Source organism: Anser cygnoides, chromosome 23 (assembly GCF_040182565.1).
Source record: "Anser cygnoides isolate HZ-2024a breed goose chromosome 23, Taihu_goose_T2T_genome, whole genome shotgun sequence".
Classification (NCBI taxonomy): Eukaryota; Metazoa; Chordata; class Aves; order Anseriformes; family Anatidae; genus Anser; species Anser cygnoides.
The window spans coordinates 3427702-3448271 of NC_089895.1; the positions used below are offsets into that span (position 1 = coordinate 3427702).

General features: G+C 39.3%; 1 protein-coding gene across 4 annotated transcripts in view; it reads left to right on the forward strand.

Annotated features, from left to right (window-relative positions):
• The window catches only part of MTOR (mechanistic target of rapamycin kinase), a 65770-nt gene extending 45543 nt beyond the window's left edge, over positions 1-20227 (forward strand). For all 4 annotated transcript variants that reach the window (XM_066982066.1, XM_066982067.1, XM_048067426.2 and 1 more), the window contains 24 exons: positions 54-179; positions 827-958; positions 4009-4124; positions 5425-5542; positions 6296-6502; positions 7103-7203; positions 7470-7566; positions 8199-8297; positions 8889-9011; positions 9606-9788; positions 10438-10572; positions 10864-11038; positions 11319-11454; positions 12035-12182; positions 12890-13012; positions 13464-13546; positions 15095-15167; positions 15676-15750; positions 16262-16397; positions 16693-16758; positions 17452-17532; positions 17831-17911; positions 18575-18680; positions 19246-20227. In XM_066982066.1, the coding sequence (XP_066838167.1) occupies positions 54-179; positions 827-958; positions 4009-4124; positions 5425-5542; positions 6296-6502; positions 7103-7203; positions 7470-7566; positions 8199-8297; positions 8889-9011; positions 9606-9788; positions 10438-10572; positions 10864-11038; positions 11319-11454; positions 12035-12182; positions 12890-13012; positions 13464-13546; positions 15095-15167; positions 15676-15750; positions 16262-16397; positions 16693-16758; positions 17452-17532; positions 17831-17911; positions 18575-18680; positions 19246-19261 (2736 nt within the window). In that variant the 3' untranslated portion in view covers positions 19262-20227. The remainder of the gene's footprint in view (positions 1-53; positions 180-826; positions 959-4008; positions 4125-5424; positions 5543-6295; positions 6503-7102; positions 7204-7469; positions 7567-8198; positions 8298-8888; positions 9012-9605; positions 9789-10437; positions 10573-10863; positions 11039-11318; positions 11455-12034; positions 12183-12889; positions 13013-13463; positions 13547-15094; positions 15168-15675; positions 15751-16261; positions 16398-16692; positions 16759-17451; positions 17533-17830; positions 17912-18574; positions 18681-19245) is intronic.
• The last annotated feature ends 343 nt before the right edge of the window (positions 20228-20570 follow it).

Genomic DNA, 20570 nt, shown 5'->3' on the forward strand with positions numbered 1-20570 from the left:
GTGGAGTAGATTGCAGATACAACACTAATGAGTTTTCTTCCTTTTTCTCCCAGGGCTGTCAACGGATTGTGGAGGACTGGCAGAGAATATTAATGGTCCGGTCTCTTGTTGTGAACCCTCACGAGGACATGAGAACTTGGCTCAAGTATGCCAGCTTGTGTGGCAAGAGTGGGAGACTGGTGAGCATTATCAACCTCTACAACAGGTTTTTGGACAACTGACCGTGTCATGCCACTTCAACCTCCCAGATTCTTTCATTGCCTAAATGGGATGAGCTCTCTTGTGAAAGAGACTGGTCAGAAAATGCTGAAATGCTAAAATTGTAACCAGCATAGAGTTAATCCTTGTAGCCAGGGTTGTTTTTGTGAGACTAGTGTTATACCTGAGAGCACCTTCGAGCCAGTTTTTTGTTACCTGCTATACCTGAAAGTAGTTATGCAGCACCGCTAATTATTAATTATAGCGCTCTCTGATAGAGAAATCTTTGTCAAATCTAGAAAGTGATGATAATATCATGAAATGTTACAATCCTTTTTCAACAGTCACTGTACGATTTATTACCAAAAATATTTGAAACAGACTTCACACACACTACTGGCTTCTGAAATGATAATCTAATGCTCAGGTCCAGCAAAGGTATATGAATTATAATGTGGCATTCTTATGAGTTGAGGAAGTGGTAAAAAGTCTGCTTTGTCTGTATTTTATATGGAGGGTTTGACTTTTTCTTTTTTTTCTTAGTGGCAGGCAATTCTGGGGTGAATGTGAGATGGAGGTAAGAATGAACTTGTTCTAACCTGTTTTTTTTCTTTGTAATTTTCTCCAGGCTTTGGCCCATAAGACACTCGTCCTGCTTTTGGGAGTAGATCCATCTCGACAGCTGGATCACCCGCTGCCAACAGTGCATCCCCAAGTGACTTATGCATACATGAAACACATGTGGAAGAGTGCCCGTAAGGTACAAAGGAACATAGTACCCTCTATGTTTCATTGCTTAGGTTTTGTGCAGTGCCCATACATGTTAGACCTTCATAATCAACACAGAACAAAGTCAAGGCTGAAGGTTTTGTTTTCTTCACCTAAAAAAAGAGTAACTGGTCCCTTTCCTTATTGTTTTTCAGTAGACAAGCTTTTGAAATTTTATTTTAAATCTCCGTAGTGACAGAGAAGGCCTGGCCCAACTTATTTCCTCTATAGGAAGATTATCTTTGCTAAACCAGTATCAGCTACTCATGGCATGCAGCTAAGGTTAATGGTCAGTAGTAGCTCTCCTGTCCTCACCAGAGCTTTATTGCGTAGGCTCAGTACTTGAATTTTAGTCCACTGTTCTGAGTGCCAGGTCTCCACGCTGTACATATGGCCAGGGTTACACACTGAAAGAGGGAAGGAGGATTTTTATTTCCAGTGTTAGAAGAATTTCATGAACAATTTGTACTCTAGCTGTTGAGCAGAACTGACTTTTATTAAGGACATGATTGAAAACTTCTAACTGAAAGACAGCTGAAAAGTACATAAGGTTTTGTCAGGGGAATAGTTTGGCTCTGAAGAGCCTAGGGTGAATGTTTTTGACATTGCAACACAGAGAATTTACATACTCAAATCCAATAAGCTCCAGTCTGGGCAACTTTTTTTTTTTTTTATAAGATACATTAAAGCCTCCATTTATTCTCATGTTCTGCCACATCTTTTATTTTTTTTTAAACTTTTCCTGCTTTTGGGATTGCCAGCACTGGAGCAGAGCCACTTCTATGGGATGATTGCCATGACCTAACTATTCTTTATTTGAATTTAAAAAACAGAAGGGGATGCTGATGAGGCCCTGTTCTGTTGGCTTTGTAAAACAGTGTAATGGTCTCTTGCTTTCTTCATTCAAGAGTATATGGGTCATCTCTGCCTGCCTCTCTGACTGAAAGTGAACTTTCCTCTTTGACCTGTGATAAAGAAATAGGCAAAAAAAAATGCAGGAAGGCACAAAGATTAAGGCAGGGAAGATAATATATGTAAAAAAAACTGTTATAAGATTTTGTGGAGCCCATGAAGATGGGAAAAAATAGAAAAGCAGCAAATATAAGAAGGAGAAACAGAGGTGGCTGCAATCACAGCCTCTTGCTTGTTGAATGATTTCCTATTTTCCTGTGGCACATAAGCTGTGTGAATAGGGACTTTCTTTTGCTTTAACACATTTTTAGTGGGAGTGTACAGTGCTGAGGGAGAAGTACTTTCCCCAAAATAGCACTAATCCTAGACCTGCATCTAAGTCCCAATACTTTCTGTAAGCACGCGTCTGCTGGAAGGGCTGACTCAATGATTCAGACTTTTGTGGCACTTGGAAAATATATGCTTGGTTTTGAAATTCACAGCTAAAGGTGTGGCTCTGTGGCAGAAGGAGCTAAGTTAGGGTACCGTGGAGTTTGCAGTCAGACTCCAGTGTCTGTATGTACCAAACACTGAAAGTGTCTCGGGAATTCTCCTGTGCTAGTACCAGGAGCATTAGGTGGTTGGGTGTATCCTTCTGCACTAATTTGAGGTAACTAAATAATACGTAGTCAGATGTAGTGATGTGCATAGGCCAGAGGTTTAGGAGAGTGTGTTCGCTTGATTTGGTATCCTAAGCAACAACCCAGTGAGGTAGGCTGGCATGGTATGAAATGACCATTTCCTCTAGCTGAGGAGTTTAAGTTTGATTGGTTGACTTAAAATAATTTCCTTACCTTCAATTTGGCGCTTGCCAGATCCAGCAGGAGACAAGCTGGGATCTGGATGGAAACCTGCTATATAGCACCTGGAGAGCTGCACAGTAATCTTTTCTTAAACAACAGATAAAAAGGTGGAGAAGTAAACCCCACTGCATTTTGTTCTAAAAAGGATTTTTGCTAGCACCTTCTCTCCACAGGCATATCGTATAGCAAAGCTGCATACAGGTTTAGGAACTCAGTTGTTAGCAAAAACATACTGCCTTCGGTCTGGGGCGCTCTGTGTGTCAGTTTCTGGTGATTAATTTTCAATATTAATGGAAACTGAAGCATTTTACCATGTGTATTGACTCCACAAGCAGATCATTGGGTGTGTCTGGATATGAGAGAGGGCACATAAATGTTTGGCAATGTCTTTTTGTCTATTTTCTGATGAATGTCTGGTGCAACTGCATTACCATTTTTAAGGTTATTCTTCCCTCCCACTTCTAATTAAGTATCTAGGTTATTAGTTGTGGAATGCTCCCACCCTTAATAATGTGATACTTTAATTTTGCCTTGGGCTAATATCCTTTTTCATGACAACTGACTTGCACATGCTGACATTTGAACTGGACAGATAAGGCATTTCAGCTCAGGTGATTCTTGTCTCACTCTGAAGTATCTCATTCCTGTAGGTGGAACAGAAGTAAATTGGACTTTTCACAGCACATTCTGCAGTTTCTGACCTGAAATGACCTTGCAGATCGTAAGAGCTTTATTCTGATTGTTTCCAGTGAAGCATACGCACTTTTTTTTTTCTTAAATTGTCAGTTTCTTTACCCCATACTTCTTCCCAAGGAATTTCAAAACATGTTCCCCTAGAATTTGATAGTGGAAGTTGCTCTGTGTGTAGTCTGCTGGCAAAGGAGCAACATACATTTGTACTTCCTAAACAACTTCAGAAGGAATCTAGATTTTTCATTCGTTGAAATAACTCATAGTTTAGGTCCCGTGGCGTGTCCTGTAAGTCTAGCCAAGGCTTGGGGTTTAGGAGGGAAGATCAGGAAGCTGCAAATTTTCCTTTAGGCAGTATTTTCTCAAATTGTCTTCTCCAAGCCATAACATATTACAGATAGGCTTCTCAGGAACTCATTTATTAGGCACAACAGACCTAGTATAAATTGATTCTAGTGGTATATAAATGGTTAAAAGGCTTTGAAAGGAAACAACTGTATTTTTTGCATTCAGTGAAGTCTTATTTCCACCTTGTCTTTCTCTTGTGAATTTTTATTTAACCCCCACGGTCCTTACCACAACCATCATCCGATTACAGATTGATGCGTTCCAGCACATGCAGCTCTTCGTACAGACAATGCAGCAGCAGGCACAGCACGCTATTGCGACTGAGGACCAGCAGCACAAGCAGGAACTCCACAAGCTCATGGCACGGTCAGCACTTGGTCCTTGGAGACCCTTTAGCTGTATGGCGACACCGATGTTCTTCCTGAGGTTGCAGGGTCCATGCAGATGATAGGTTTCAGACAAGGCCCCTTCTGTAATTAAGAGGAATGGGGGATTTCTCATTTAGATGGTAAAAACCCCTTTGGTACACATCATTATTTACCTCATAATTTCTGTAAGCGTTATTATGATACATCAGTGTAAACAAGCTCATATTTGTCCCTGGCAGCCACTTGTGTTTTTTCCAGCACTGTGGCTCACTGACAGAAGGCATAGCTCTCATCTTTCTTTTTTCAGGAGATCCAGTCAGTAGGAAAGAAACGCTTCCCGCATGCCTGACAGATCTCTGCTTGGCAGTGTGTGCCCTTAGTACAACAGCAGTGCTTTGGGCATTCGGTGCCCAGTGTGTGATTGTCTCTTAAAATATTGTTGTATTAAAAATACATCTCATAAGCTCTGTTTTCCTCCATGAGCCTGGGGTTACCGGATCTGTTGTTTCCAATTTAAAGAAGAAATTGCATAGTGTTCACTACTGAACAGATTGGATTTTTTTTATCATTTTTAAGGGATGCATGCACTTAATTTAATTTTATGAGAATGGAAACCTGATAATAGCATCATCTTAGCTTTTTCAGACTAACTATCCTGGAAGACACGTTAGTAATGAGTTATTTTTCTTGCACAAGGCTTGCTGGAAAACTCAGAGTATAGAAAGGACAGCTGTGTAACTGTGATATTTAGTCTGAAGGAGCAAAGTATTAAACCTTGCACAGACCTTCACAGCCACACCCTACTGCAGTGAAAATATGTTGTTTTTCTTTCCTCTGGGGGGGGATGACTTAATGGGGGGTTCTGGCCTGGGGGAAGAGCATTCAGTCTGTTTCCACTGGCTGGATGGTGGGTGTTCTCTCTAGAATTCTAGTTCATGTGGTGATAAGTATAGCTAGACAGCACATATGCTGTGTGCCTTTTATCATTACTAATTAAGTCTTTTGATGCTTTTGCTAGTTAGTTCTGAAATGCATTTTATAACTGGGGACCGAAGTTTGATCCTTACCTTGCTTCCTAGAAGTGAAACCAATACCTACTTAGCTCCACGCTTACAAGCAGGGTGTAGATGTTTTGAACCTTACGTGTTAACGCATACGCTCACTGTGTAGAAGAGGCCCACTGAGTGGGTTTACCACACAAAATACCTTTCCAACTTTGGATAAGAAGTCTGCCTCTTAAACCAGCAGACTTTGTTTTCATTCTAGGTTCTGAGTCAATAATCCCTTTGCTTAACCAGGTGTTTCCTGAAACTGGGTGAGTGGCAGCTGAACCTGCAAGGCATTAATGAGAGTACCATCCCCAAAGTCTTACAATACTACAGTGCTGCAACAGAGCATGATCGCAACTGGTACAAGGTCAGTAAGGAAAAAGGTTCCAGGCACAGTTGCAGGGAGATCAGTGAATCTGATCACATCCAATAACATAAGAAAGGAAGATGGCCTGTAACCATCTGCCTTGTTACTCTGGGTAGGATATAAAAAACAAGTATGCAATTATGAGATCCTTGTTTAGAATTTTATCTGGCTGGTACAACTAGGCCCCAGTTCAGTTTCTACCCCTCCTTTAGGGACTTTCTCTCCTGTCAGTTAACCGTGTAGGAGGAAGGATATTCTAAATGAAAAACATTTATCTTGTATTTATCACTCAGTGTACTTGAACTAGGAAAGGACCCTTGTCACTAATTCTCCAAAGAGCCTTTGATTTCAGGGTTGTGAATTAACATTTGATGCCAGATCTTTGGGGCAGCAATCTCCTGTATCTCTTCTCATTACACCTCCCCTAGTCCTAGCATATTATTCATTTTAAGCTTTGAAAAATTAAGGAGCATGGGAATGTAATCTGATTTAATTTTTGCTCCTTTGATGCTGCAATGTCCAACATGAAGTTCTTAGCCAAGAACTCACTGTGATGTTAGGATAATAAGGCAATTAAAATTACAAGTGATTAGAGAAAGCAAAACATCGTGTTGTCTGCAGGGCATTACTTACTGCTCATCTGTGGACTCAGAAAGGTTGGATTATTATCTCTAATAATTAGAAAGTACAGGTTGTAGAAAGGGTTTCATCATCCTTATGATTTTTGTTGAAGTTCTTCTCTCCTCTTGGCAGGCCTGGCATGCCTGGGCAGTGATGAACTTTGAAGCAGTGCTTCACTATAAACATCAGAACCAGGCCAGAGATGAGAAAAAGAAACTACGTCATGCCAGTGGAGCCAGCATCACCAGCGCCAACACCGAGGGCAGCAACAGTGAGAGTGATGCAGAGAGCACAGAGAACAGTCCCATCCCATCTCCAGTGCAGAAGAAAGTCACTGAGGTATTCATCTTCCCTGTTTACCTTAAGAGATTGTTACTTATTTCTCAGAAATGAGAAAGGTTTATGGTGGGGAGAAAGCTACTATGTAGGTTTGGTTTGTGGACGTTGTCTGTGTATATATGCTCATAGCTACAGCAAAAGCGAGGAAGTTCAGGTTAAGTCAGTCATAGGGGAAGAGGACTAAAAGTGCAAATGACCATAAGTTAGCTGTGAACGAAGAGCAAAGGCATGGAAGGCTATCCTAGGTGATGGAATGTGCTTTAACAAGTTCTCCTGTCTGAGCCCTTTGTGACAGACTTTTACTTACCAGTTATAGCAGAGTTGTAGCTTTTAGCCTTCTTTGCTGACCATAGTTTTGCCAAAAAACTGAAGTATAAAAACATTTCACAGTATGTTCCCTCCCATGCTGAAAGTTCTATATAAATACAGATCAATGTGAATATATTTTGTCAAGCAAAAATAAACTTCAGGAGCAGCATGTCCTGTGAGGAGTATAAGCAGAAGTCAGCTATAACGTGGATTAGATTTGTTTCCACTTTTAGGATTCCTGTGGATTGATATTCCTGTGTAGAACTAATGCAGCAATTTTCATTCCAAAAGGATTTATCTAAGACCCTCTTGATGTACACAGTCCCTGCTGTCCAGGGTTTCTTCCGATCCATATCTCTGTCTCGAGGAAACAACCTACAAGACACTCTCAGGTATGTAATAAAAGGAAATGAAATGTAGCTGATAAAGGCACATGGTTTAAGAATAGGTAGAATCCGTTTCTGCTGCTTATATTGTGGCTAAACTAAGTGAATGCTTAGTCCAAGCAAATACAAGTTAGGTGGATGAGCCTTTGTCCTCCTACCAGTGCTTGGTTCTTGGAAGAGGAGTTTCTTGTAAATGGGTCTGAAGTTATTTGACTGGAATGCTTGGTTATTTTTGTTGTTTCATTCCTAATGAATATGTTTCTTCTTTTCAGGGTCCTTACTCTGTGGTTTGATTATGGTCACTGGCCTGATGTGAACGAGGCTTTGGTTGAAGGAGTCAAGGCAATCCAAATAGATACTTGGCTGCAGGTAAGGAACACAAAGCACTAAGGCAAATCACAGTTTTAGCAGGAGCTTGGGGATCTGTTACATGTTAGGCATCATGATTTTTTGCTAAATAATTCTGTAGGTGAGTGGCTAGAGCAGTGTGTTTGCAATACAATTTGTAACTGAATTAACAAGCATCTTGAATAGAGACAGGAGAAACATTCTTGCATTCATTTTTGTATCTATACGTAGACTAGTGCATAGGAATGGGAGTGAAGATTCTAAAATTGAAAATGATACGTGTCCAGTGGTGATCAAGTATAAAACAACACTGCTGCTCTGTAATCCAGACAGTGAGTCTATTTCACGACGAATTTCTAGAATGAGTCTTGTAAAAATGACTTAGTTTCTTATTTGAACATTGCACTTCCAAGACACATCTTACTTCCGTATCACTCCTATAATAGTTTTGCATGACGCTTGTCATCTCACTGAGCTGTTCTGCATTTCTGATGCTGGTTGGAATTCTGCTGTGTTATCCTCTATCTCAAAAATGAATGATGGGCCTCTATCTCCTTTAAAGACTGTGAGGTCTCTGGCAGATGGAAGAACAGCCTGTGAACTGAACACACGAGATGACAGGGATGCTTGTTTTTGCTTATCTTTACCATTAGGTTATCCCTCAGCTCATTGCAAGAATTGACACACCTCGACCATTAGTAGGACGTCTCATTCACCAGCTCCTCACAGATATTGGACGGTACCATCCCCAGGTAAGCTTTGGCTTAGAGGATGAGTTTCCATAGACTCGTAGCCAATGAAGGCATTTTCTGTATATTCTATTTCACTGAGTCTAGATACCTGCAGTGGAAGTCACAGCAGGTGAGAATTGGGGCTGTTGCAGTTCTGAGGGACTATTTCACCTCATCCCTCTTCAAATAAAAATGGAAATAATAGGTAGATGTGCCATGCAGCAGGGCAACTTCTCTCCTTCTGATAGAAAATTGGATAGCGCAGATCACCTTCTTAAATCTAATCTAATTAAGTGACTATTAAGAGGCTGCTCCAGAGATGATTTATCTGAATTCTTCCCACGGTGTGGAAAATCACAAAATGCTAAAGGCAATTTTCTGTTCTTCCTGTTTAATACAGGCTCTTAAAGTCATTCTGCTATTCAGAAAATCAGTCTTCTGAGCTTTTCAGGTTGGAAGATGTCAAATAGCAAGTTCCTATCATCTCTCTCAAGAAGCAAGATTACTTTCTCTTGTCCGCCTCTAAGACTGCTATTAGTGTTTTGCTAATCTTTCCATTTATGAATCTTTTCTGTATGGTTCTAAAATGCAATTGGTTGATATCTCTTGTAGGCTTTGATCTATCCTTTGACTGTGGCCTCTAAATCCACAACCACTGCTCGCCACAACGCTGCAAATAAGATCTTGAAAAACATGTGTGAGCACAGTAACACTCTGGTACAGCAGGCAATGATGGTGAGTGCTTAGTGTACAGTGAGATGTATTGTGTTTCGGATACAACACAGAAATGATTCTTCAATGTTCATTTTGTTCAAGTAGAGGTTTTGTTTTGTTTTTTCTTAATTTGGAAGTACTTTTAGTATTAATATAAATTAACGAGAATAATTTAATATAGAAAGAGCCATAATATTCAGACACTGAGATCTTCTGTCTCCTTACAAATAGAGATGGAATAGATGAAGAATCCTTGCTTCACAAAAAGGTATTTTTACTTAATGAAAAGTGGAAACAAAACAAGCATAGCATGGAAAGAGTGATTTAATTCAATTGCTAAAACTTTCTATGAATAAATGAAAAGTAATGCTTTCAGGCCATGTTACACAAATATATACAAAATTTAAAAGGCAACAAATGCAGTGAGAAAAGCCTGATGAGCTTCTTGGACAGAGAGGTATAGCAGAATTGTGGGAGTATTTGTAGCTCCCTCTAGCTGACAGCAACAAATATTTCATAACCACTAGAAAAGAAAGTAGTTTTTCATTATTAAGTTAGCATACATTCATAGTGGGTTTTTTGAGTATTTAATCTGTTTTTTCTGTCCCAAAACAGGTGAGCGAAGAGCTAATCCGAGTAGCTATCCTATGGCATGAGATGTGGCATGAAGGGTTGGAAGAAGCATCTCGCCTATACTTTGGAGAAAGGAATGTCAAGGGAATGTTTGAGGTGCTGGAACCACTACATGCAATGATGGAGCGCGGGCCTCAGACTTTAAAAGAGACGTCCTTCAATCAGGTATCAGCAAATAAACTTCTGTTTGCCCTCAAAATTAGGTAGGACATCCACCTGCCCCAGATGAGTTCCAAGAACCACTGCAATCTAATAGAAAGGGGAAGGCTGAGCCTGATTATGTTAGCTGCAGATTTCATTATTTTTGTTTGTTTCTGGATCTGTATGATTCCTGGTGACTGTGGTATTACATGGGTATAACAGTGCAGATATTTAGTCAAATATCTTTGGAGTATTATGTCAGCTGGGTGTCTGGTGATGTTTGGAAAACATAACTGCTTTGCAGTTAACTCTTCTAACTCCAGTCTGCTTTGCTTTGTGATAACCACTAACGTGGATGGTAGACATGACCTCTCTCAAGTCAGCAAAAGGAATTCATTTGAGCTTGTGAGTCTGCTGTTAAAGGGAGATTCTATTCAGTTGCCTCCTATTGTGAAGTGTATTTGTGAGTAACTTTGCCTCAAAAACTCAACACCTGTCTTAGATCTGGGAATTTCAGGATCTTTAATTCCAACATGGTATAAAAATGTGGGGTCAAGTATTTGTAATGCAATTTGAAAATAGACTGTGATGCTCTATGTTGGTATTAACTGGTCTCCACCTGTTCCACTGTAGTCTGTAGAAATGTTTTTCTTGTTTTTCACTTCCACCCTAGGCCTATGGCAGAGATCTAATGGAAGCTCAGGAATGGTGCAGGAAGTACATGAAATCAGGAAATGTCAAGGACCTAACCCAGGCTTGGGATCTCTATTACCATGTGTTCAGGCGTATCTCAAAGCAGCTGCCTCAGGTGAGCGGAGAGGTACAGTTCTGTTGTGGGCCTTACAGTGCAACTTGTCAATATAAGTCTGTTTCATGTTTTCTGTTTATTTGAAATATTCAGATTCAGTATTCTGGGAATAACTGCATGTGATTTGCTCAGAAGCTGCATAAACAGCAAACTTGCAGCTTACACAGCACTGAAGTATTGACAGCTGACTTTGAACTGTTCTAGGCCCCTTGCCAGCATGAACTCTTCAGATGTTTAAATGAGTTTTAACTGAAATGCTTAGGGGGATTATATTTCATTTGGTTTTGGTAGCTCACTTCTTTGGAACTACAGTATGTGTCTCCAAAACTCTTAATGTGCCGGGATCTGGAATTGGCAGTGCCAGGAACGTATGATCCCAACCAACCCATCATCCGCATCCAGTCCATTGCACCCTCACTGCAGGTCATCACCTCCAAGCAGCGGCCCAGGAAACTAACGTTAATGGGTAAGAGGTAGCAGTTTTCACTTTGTTATTCTGATATTTAAACAAGTGTTGCTTTTAGGTTGTACTCTGTGTTTGTGTGTGTGTGTATATATATATATATATATATATATATATATATATATATCAGGTAAAACTTCTCCAACTTTTCCATTCCATGGATGCGTTTCTTAGTAGTCTGGTCAGTCTGACTGCCAGATTTCTCAGTTGTTGGGTGCACTTCTGTTTACTCTTCTGTGTTTGTTCAACAAGGATAAACTTTTGCCTATTAATTCTTCTGCAGGAAGCAATGGGCATGAGTTTGTATTCCTTCTGAAAGGTCATGAAGACCTTCGCCAAGATGAAAGAGTGATGCAACTTTTTGGGTTGGTCAACACTCTGCTAGCAAATGACCCAACTTCTCTTCGTAAAAACCTCAGGTATGTGTTAGGATAATCACTGAATGTGCTTATGAACAAGTGACATCCAACAAATATAGTTTCCAAGGAACCCTTGGCACAACCAGATGGTTTGCGATGAAATAGAAAATCTTGTAACTAAGGTGATCTGAGCACACAAAGTGCACATTTGTAGAAATCAAATTTGGAGGAAATGTATTTTGAGGGAGTTTGTTTTCTTTAATTCAAGTTGCATCTTGTGAATTGTTGTCGTCTTTAAGAGAACCCCTAATTCAAGATAGCTTGAGGTCTGCCTTAGGGAGCCTAAGAGCAGTCTTTCTGACAAGGATTTTTTTTTTGTAGTCACTAAATAGCTTGGTGAATAATCACTGGCTGCAATTCTGTACACTCTTTCAACCATGAACATACCGAACCTCACGTGCAAATTATAGGTCATTGTGGGTGACATAACATGTACCTTCTGAAAGCAATCTTTCAGTGAAAGCCACATAAGCCATCCATTTGGATGTTCCAGGTCTGTTTCAGAAAGAAGAACATGTAGAAATGTAGCAACTGGTAGCATACAACAATTTGAGCTCTGATTCCCCATTTTTTCCTGTAGCATCCAGAGATATGCTGTTATTCCACTGTCAACAAATTCAGGCTTGATAGGTTGGGTTCCCCACTGTGACACGTTGCATGCCCTCATCCGAGACTACAGAGAGAAGAAAAAGATCCTGCTCAACATTGAACATCGCATCATGCTGAGGGTAAGGGGCAAAGCTAGCAGATTTTTTGGTACATTCTTTTAGGACCCCAGCGTGTAAGTGAAGAATAATGGTGCACATGTCTTTCATATTTTACCTGTTTTCTGATTTGTTGTTGGTACCAGTAATAAATGCAAGAATATCAGATAAGAGTTCTAAAATGCTACACAAAAAGTGAAATTGGCCATCAATGCAACTTTTTCTCCTTTTGTGTTTTAGCAGTGACCACAAGTTGTTACCATCTGGTGACTAAAATGTGTTTGGAGTTTTGCATTAATATGATATGCCTTTATAGAAGGTGCCATGTTGCTGGCATTTACAAACATTGTGACTAAGAAACAGAGCCAAAATTAGACAGACTGGAGAAACAGAACATTACTAGAAAGGTTGGAGTTGCTTGCCAAAAAGGAAAGTGTGTGCCAGCCCAGAAGACGTATTTGGAAAATGTTTTTCAAAACATTTACATCAGTAGTATTTTAATTAAATATGGCTATGGACTATTTTGTGGATGCTAAATCACTTGTTGTCCCATTTCAAATGAATTCTTCACTGTTGGGTAGTCATACTATTTTGGGAACATACTGGTCAGTCTACAAATAATTTTATCAAGTTTATCTTGAAATTATTCGTGCTTACTATGTTTCTTATAGTATAGCTAGGGATTACTGAATGATTTTTTTCAGTTACTGAATGTCACTTCTTAATTATAGATGGCTCCAGATTATGACCACCTGACTTTGATGCAGAAAGTAGAAGTATTTGAACATGCTGTCAATAACACAGCTGGTGATGACCTAGCCAAACTGCTGTGGTTGAAAAGTCCAAGCTCAGAGGTTAGTTCAGCACATGCAATCACTTGTGTTTGGCAATCAGCATTATAAGAAATTACCTTCTCTGCAGAATGTGTGAGAGGTGGGTGTATTTACACATCATAAACTCCGGATGAATCACTGCAGAATGTGTGTCCCCTGACAAGAGGCCTTATAGGACTCAGATCACAATGACTGCCAGAGTGTGGTCGAAAGCACAAGACTGGAGAATGAAGTTTCGTCTGCTGTGTATGGGGAGAGATAAGCAGGAGCCCTGGGATATATTATCATAATGGCTTAGACATCTAATTCAAGGCCACAGTATGTTTGAACCCCATCAAGCTACGGAGTGTATTGAAACCTAAATATATCACAGTTCAGCTTTGTGCAAAATGCAGTGGTTAATGTATGAGTTTAAAATACAAGCTGAAACACACAATGTGCATGACTGGCTTTTTCTTTTTTGTCTCTGTAGGTGTGGTTTGACAGAAGAACAAACTACACTCGTTCACTAGCTGTGATGTCAATGGTTGGGTACATTTTGGGCCTCGGGGACAGGTGAGTGTAATTGCAAAGGTTTCTTTTAAATAAAAGCAAAGACTGCGTAGGCTTCTCAATTTGTTCCTTGGATCTGTTCTTATGATAACATCTTTCAGTGTGGATATTGCTGAGTTGTAATGACACCATCTTTCAAGACCTAATTGTGCTGCCATTATTTTCAACACTACAGTGTTGTAGGGTTTATGTTTCTTGAGTATAGATAAGAGCTTTTTTTTTTTCTGTTCTGAGAGGAATACACGCAGGATTACATCAAGAGCCACAAGTTCTAGTTTTGGCTTTACCTTTCAGTTATAGAATGGGAAATCTTTCTCCATACTTCCTATAAAACGGAAATAGTGTTGACTCTTGCCACCAATCTTTGTGCTTGTGTGTGCTTTATGCATGTGACGTTGCATTTTTTTTGTGCGTGATAGCTGTTACAACTGCTTATATACACCCAGATTTCTGAGGAGGAAGGGCACGCTATGATCAAGCATCAGTTCTTATTCTCTGAAGTAGCAAAAAGAAATTCAAGAAGCATTTAGTGGCAGAGGTCTTCTGATTCCCCCTCCAAATGGATTCAATACACTACTTATTTTGCAGCCTGTTTTGCTTGATGGGTATTCATTCTGTGAAGCAGGAACCTCCAGTGCCATGTGTGTTCACAGCAGCTGTCATAGACACATGAATTCCCCATAATTACTCCTCAAAGGCTGCTCTAGACTGAAAACAAATGAAAGTTGATGTTGGCTTTGAGTATTACTTAAGATTATGTTTTTTTTCTGATCTGCAGTGCAGATGTTTTCTGGATTGAAGTACGTACTTTAAACAATTTGTCAAATGGAAAAAATAAAATGAACAAACATTGGATTTAGTATGTGATTTACTGTCAAAAGGGGGATGCATAATTTCCAAAATATTCCTGAGGACAATAGTTTAGAATCAAGGTCTGTAGTGCAAAAACAGCTAAATCCTCAAATGCTTTCATGAATAAGCTTTTATTCCTGAACTTAAAGACTTACAATGAAATTTTGAACTGAAAGACTTATATAATGAAATTTTAAACCTTTGAAAATTGGATTAAAACAAAATTGGAATAAGTCGACATGAATAACAGCATCTTTGTTTCTCTTAGTGAAGATTGATTCTCTTCTCTTCTCTTCTGGTGGTATCCAATTTGCATTACTTCACCTCTAACATAATTCATTACATATTTCTATACTGAAAAAAATGAAAAAGCATAAAACAAGTAGAACTTATCCTAACTGAAAAGTAGATGTTCATATTCAAGAATTGTACTGATGGCTCTGGTCCAGTGAGTTGTTTATCTTCCATGGTGAGACAGTCTCTAACTCCTGAGAAGTAATTACAAAAATAATGTGATAGACGCACTGTCAGGAAGCTTTTCTGTTCACCCTGAGATTGAAGATCTCAGACAAGAAAGCTGTCACTGGCTGTTCTCATTCATGAAGATAAATATCATTTCAGACTGGAGCTGTGATTTACTCTGTGTTTTTTTTCTTAATGATCTGTCACTCTGCTTTTTCTCCTATTCCTTCATCAAAGACACCCTTCCAATCTGATGTTAGACAGACTGAGTGGAAAGATCCTGCATATCGACTTTGGGGACTGTTTTGAGGTAAACCTTTATATTTGAACATAAATTTTAGTAATATTTCACATTTTCTGGTGGAACAGAAATCTATAAGCCAGGACAAACTGGCCTTGGAGAGTGGTCCTGGGCAAGCTGTTTGGCTCTTTTTTGAGCTTCACTTTACCTACAGTCAAAATAAAAATAGTAGATACTCTATCTCAGAGGCGTGTCTTGGTGATTAGCTAACCACTGTAGAACAAGTAAGGAAGTGCTAGCATCATTTTCCATAAAATTTTTTGGAGCAGTTTAAGCTGATGATAGGCAGTCTAGTCTGTTGCTTAACAGTAGCAACATGGGCACATGTTTAGGTTTTCCTTGTTACCTAGCTAATTATCCAGCTTCTCCACAGAATTTGTTGAAACTCAAGAACAATGCTGGGACTTATTTTCTGTTTGTAATACAACCTTTGGGGTTGAAGCAAGAAGAAAAGTGTTTATTAATTCTTAAATAATATGTTTGCTACTGATTTATTAATTCTCTATCATGTGTGTAGGTTGCAATGACAAGAGAGAAGTTCCCTGAGAAGATTCCGTTTAGGTTAACGAGGATGCTGACAAATGCTATGGAGGTATACATCCCCTCTTTAATATGAAAGGAATTATTCCTCGGGAAGGTGGCACCAATTTATCTTTTTTTTTTCTGTATTTACTGTTGTGGGTTAAACCTCTCCAGTCCTGCACAAAGGAGAGGTGTTAATATTTCAGCTGCATTTTCTGTAAGTTAAAGTATCTCCTGTGGACTTCACAATACGTTACTGTGGAAAGCAGCTTTTTCATTGATGAAAAAAAGATTAAAAAAAAAAAATCCAGTTTCTCAGGCCTTCCTCAGTTTCCTTATTTCAAACAGCTATTTGTGTCAACCAAACGCAGCCAGTAGCATGGTACTTTACAACGATCATCTTGATGGCAGAAGGGAGCACAGAGGATAATGAACATGTATCGTGTTCTCCTAACGAACAGAGAATGGCAGAAGAGAATTTCAATTCAAAGCAGAAGCTGTTCCCTGCTCCCTGAAAAATAGGGTTGGAGTTGTATAGCAAACAAAGCAGCATGGTTGATTCACTTCTTTCTTTTCTGAAGGTGACAGGCCTTGATGGCAATTACAGAATCACCTGTCACACAGTGATGGAAGTCCTGCGTGAACATAAGGACAGTGTCATGGCTGTGCTTGAAGCCTTTGTGTATGATCCGTTATTGAACTGGAGGCTGATGGACAGTAAGTTATTCTGATAAAACTTTGTCAGCAGGAGGACTCATCACTCTGATTCAAGTTTTATTCATACAAGAAATCCGGAGTCCTAAAACCCAGTGTCTGTTTGAGGACAGTCTGATTAAATTGTTGGTTTGCAAGTGCTATTTACTGCACATGCTTTTAGGGATTGTATTGTAAATTTAGCATGGTGGTTAAAACCCGTTTGCCCTTAAACAGATGCAGAATTTAGCGACACACAAATTTGCTGCAAAACACTCAAATCCCAGTTGATACTTTTCAACCCTTTATTTTATTGCAGCAAATACAAAGGGCAATAAGCGCTCACGAACAAGAACAGACTCCTACTCAGCCAGTCAGTCAGTAGGTGAGTAAAAACAATGTTGTGTATCGTAAATGTTTGGAGCACTTTTTTAACAGTGTACAAGGCTGGGAAGATATTTTAAGTCTTCTTTCTTTTCAAAAGTAGACAAAGAGCTTATTGTCATTAGCTTTTGGACTGGAAGTGGCGAGTTCAGTACTTTGGCTCAAAGAGCAGACGCTCTTTTACAGTTACATTAACACCCTTCTGGAGCATATGAACTGATGTAATCCAAGGAATAATTGACATCTGATAGTTATTTACTTAGCTAACAAATTTTAGCGTGCAAAACTTGGCAAGTAGTCACCTGGGTGTTGAAGATTTATTACACTGAATCTTAGGAGTTTGCTTTTGGACTACAGAATAGTGACAGCATTTCATATGGAGTGTTTTATAGATAAACATTTTTGATGTAGTTTTAAATTAATTGTGTATCACTTCGAAGTATCTTTCAAGTACACTTATACAAAATGTTCCTAAAAGTTGGATCAGGCCTTTGGGTATATTAGCAGGGGAAAAACAATGTTTGCTCCTGTGATACATTTCTGTTAGCAATAGATGTGTGTAATGTGCTTTGTCACTCTTTGATCTTTTTGAAGGAGCTGGTAAAACAGTTTTATTAATGTGTCCAAAAGAATGTTACTTTACCTGCATTTGAGTTTTAAGTTTGTGTTTTTGTTTTCATGTTTTTATCAAAAGAAATGTTGGACAGTGTGGAACTGGGTGAGACAGCCCATAAGAAAACTGGGACCACAGTGCCTGAATCCATCCATTCCTTCAGTAAGTTTCTTTAAAGTTTTCACACTGATGCAGAAATTGTTCTTAAATATGGAAATTTCACCTTGATCCTGATACAGTCACCTGAGATAGGACACATACAGTTCCTCGTCAGCATAGATAAGGAATATAATTACCTGTTCTCAATTCCAAAAATGGTGACAGAAAATGGACTGGTATTTGGGTTTGTTAGCTCTCAGAATGGTATTTGGGAAGGGCAGATGTAACAGTAGGGGGAATGTATTTATTGTTTAGATGAAGTCCTAATTCTTCGGGTTTTGTTTTAACTTCTGTCTTGTAGTAGGAGACGGTCTAGTGAAGCCGGAAGCTCTAAATAAGAAAGCAATTCAAATTATCAACAGGGTTCGAGATAAACTCACTGGTGAGCATGTATTTATGTTTATGTGAGATGCACATAAAATCTGATAAGATGGATCTGTGCTACTTTTAGTGTTCATATTTTGTGTTAATGCTTTAATTTAACATATTCTGATTAACTGCCTGTTTTCTTGGAGTTTTTTTGTTTGTTTTGTTTTGTCTAATGCCTAATGTGCTGCTGCCTGCATTTAGGAAGAAATTAGCCTGATTTGAAAAGTACAGTCCTGATTGTAGTTAAACAGACTTCATATTTTAAACATCATAGGTTGTTGATGGAAGTCAAATGTCTACTGTCCTGCTTTATAGTTGGCAGCGTTCAGTTGTAAAAATTTCAGGCTTTCAAAGTTCTATGTGAAAATACTCTCCACCTGCCAATTAATGCACTTGAAGTGATTGGGACTAGGATTCCAGCTACTAGAAAGCCACCTGTTGTTGGAAAACACTTCTTTAAATCTGTTATTTGAAGAAGATGAAAGGAAGAAACCACAATGTCAAAAACAGGACTCTCTGCCTTTAGATGTTCTCCATCTTTGGAAATTTTTGTATTTTATATACAATAAGGGAAGGGTAGTAAAAGTCCCATCAGTCCTTAACTTGCCACCCAGAAGCAATTTATGTTTGTGACCTGTGACTTCCATTTATGTTTTATCATACCTTAATTTCACAGGTCGAGACTTCTCTCATGATGAAACTCTTGATGTACCCACACAAGTAGAATTACTCATTAAGCAAGCTACTTCTCATGAGAATCTGTGCCAGTGCTACATTGGATGGTGAGTTTGTCATTTAGCTAACCTTGCAAAAATCTTCTCTGGAACGAATAACATGAGTAGAGAACAGCCAACAAAAATATCACTTCTTGTGTACTTAGTGATGTGTTAGAGCCTTCTGACATGTTGCATCTGCTCTAGCAAAATTTGCAAGCTTATGACAGACATCCCATAGACAGTCCACCAAAAGAAAGTAAATTTTTTGTTTAAGTAGTGATGGGGATTTTAGGACATTTCAACTGCAGTCAGCCTGAATATTTTAAGTGTTTGAAATAAGGCTTGTGTTGGTCACTGATTACAGCAAAGAACCACATATTCTGAAGAAAGCGTAAAATGACAGATACTTAGCTAAATCATTTGAGAGAGAGTTAATGTTGGACTGTGCTTAAGGAACAGACCTTTTTAGTTTTTTTAAGCATTAGTTTGGAAAGAAGCATGGGGATTGCTTGTCAACTTTTTCTACAATATGTCTTTAAAAAGGTACTTTGGCAATCTCAGTCCTTCTCAGTGTTGCCTTTGTGAAACTGTATGCAAGTCAGCATTACTACACTATCTTTGTTTTCTTTAGGTGTCCTTTCTGGTAACAGAAGATTCCAAAGTATCCACAGCCTTTTATTCTGGAGGCTTTTGCACTCCAATTTGTTCTTCTACAAACACAAACTGAACGTTGGACTGATATACAGCCTTTGTCAAATATTTTGAAATGTAAATGTAAAGAGTTATTGTATATTAAAAGTTGGTTTAAGCCAATTTATAGCTGCTGTTGGAAAAACACAAGCTGTCTGAAACACAACACTTGATTTGGGTTTCCAGGACAGTGAAGACTGATTGTACCGCAGATGTCTATGGCTCCACTTGGTCTTTGGGGAACTGGTGATCCATTGAATATAACTATATACGGGTTTTGACTTATTTAGCAATGTAACTAAGTCATTTGGAGATTAATTACTGCCCTTATCAGTCGTATTGATGTGACTGCAGTGAGCTCGATGCAGTTGTGCAGGAGGCTTCATTTTGTTCTGGGGCTGTGCTAGATAAGTGGAGAGGGAAGAGAAGCAGAATTTGTTTCATCCTGTTACCTTGTTTTCAAACTAGATTCTTATCCCCAAATTGAAAACTGTTTATCTGCTTATTACATTAGTGCAGGAGTCGTGTCTCAGACTAGAACAGGATTTTGGTGCAGACCTAAGAATTTAAGACCTTGAGCTGAGCAAAATCGGGTGCCTCTGTGCAGACTGATTGGTGGCAAACTGGGTGCAGGGTATAAATGAAATACCACTTGGGAGCTTCGCACAGCCTCCGGATTAAAAAGCAGTATCAGGAAATAACTAGGGCAAGTTAATAATTAGCATAGGAGGCAGAAGGGGGAGAGCTGGTCCTAACTTGAAACAGAAAATAATGGTTATTAAATGTGAGGGTGAAGATAAAGTTATGATTTATGAATAAAACATATTAAAAACAATGCACAAAATACAACAGAGTAGCCATGTTTAGATGCCATGTTGTATTTGAATATTTTTGTGCCAATAAATTACACCAAAACCTAGAAACATATGACTGTTCTTGTTTATTCCCAAGAACCTTTTAGGCAAAGACGGGGAAGCAGAGGAAGATTTTTTTTCTAAAAGAAAAAGTTTCCTGGAAGGACCGTTTCTGCAGCAGGTCAGGTGGTTGGCTAGATTTCCCTTTCGCCAGCAGCTGGAGACAGAATTAAAGTGGTGGCTGTCACTTGTGGGAAGAAGGGTCCCCGGGGATCGCCCCCTTCCTCCTGAGGGGCGCTGAGGGCCCCTGAGTGCCCGCCCCCCCTCCGCTTCCCGCCAGGGGGCGCCACAGCGGAGCCCAGGCGCCGCCTCCCCGTTGCGCATGCGCACCCCCCCACACTCCCGCCTCCTT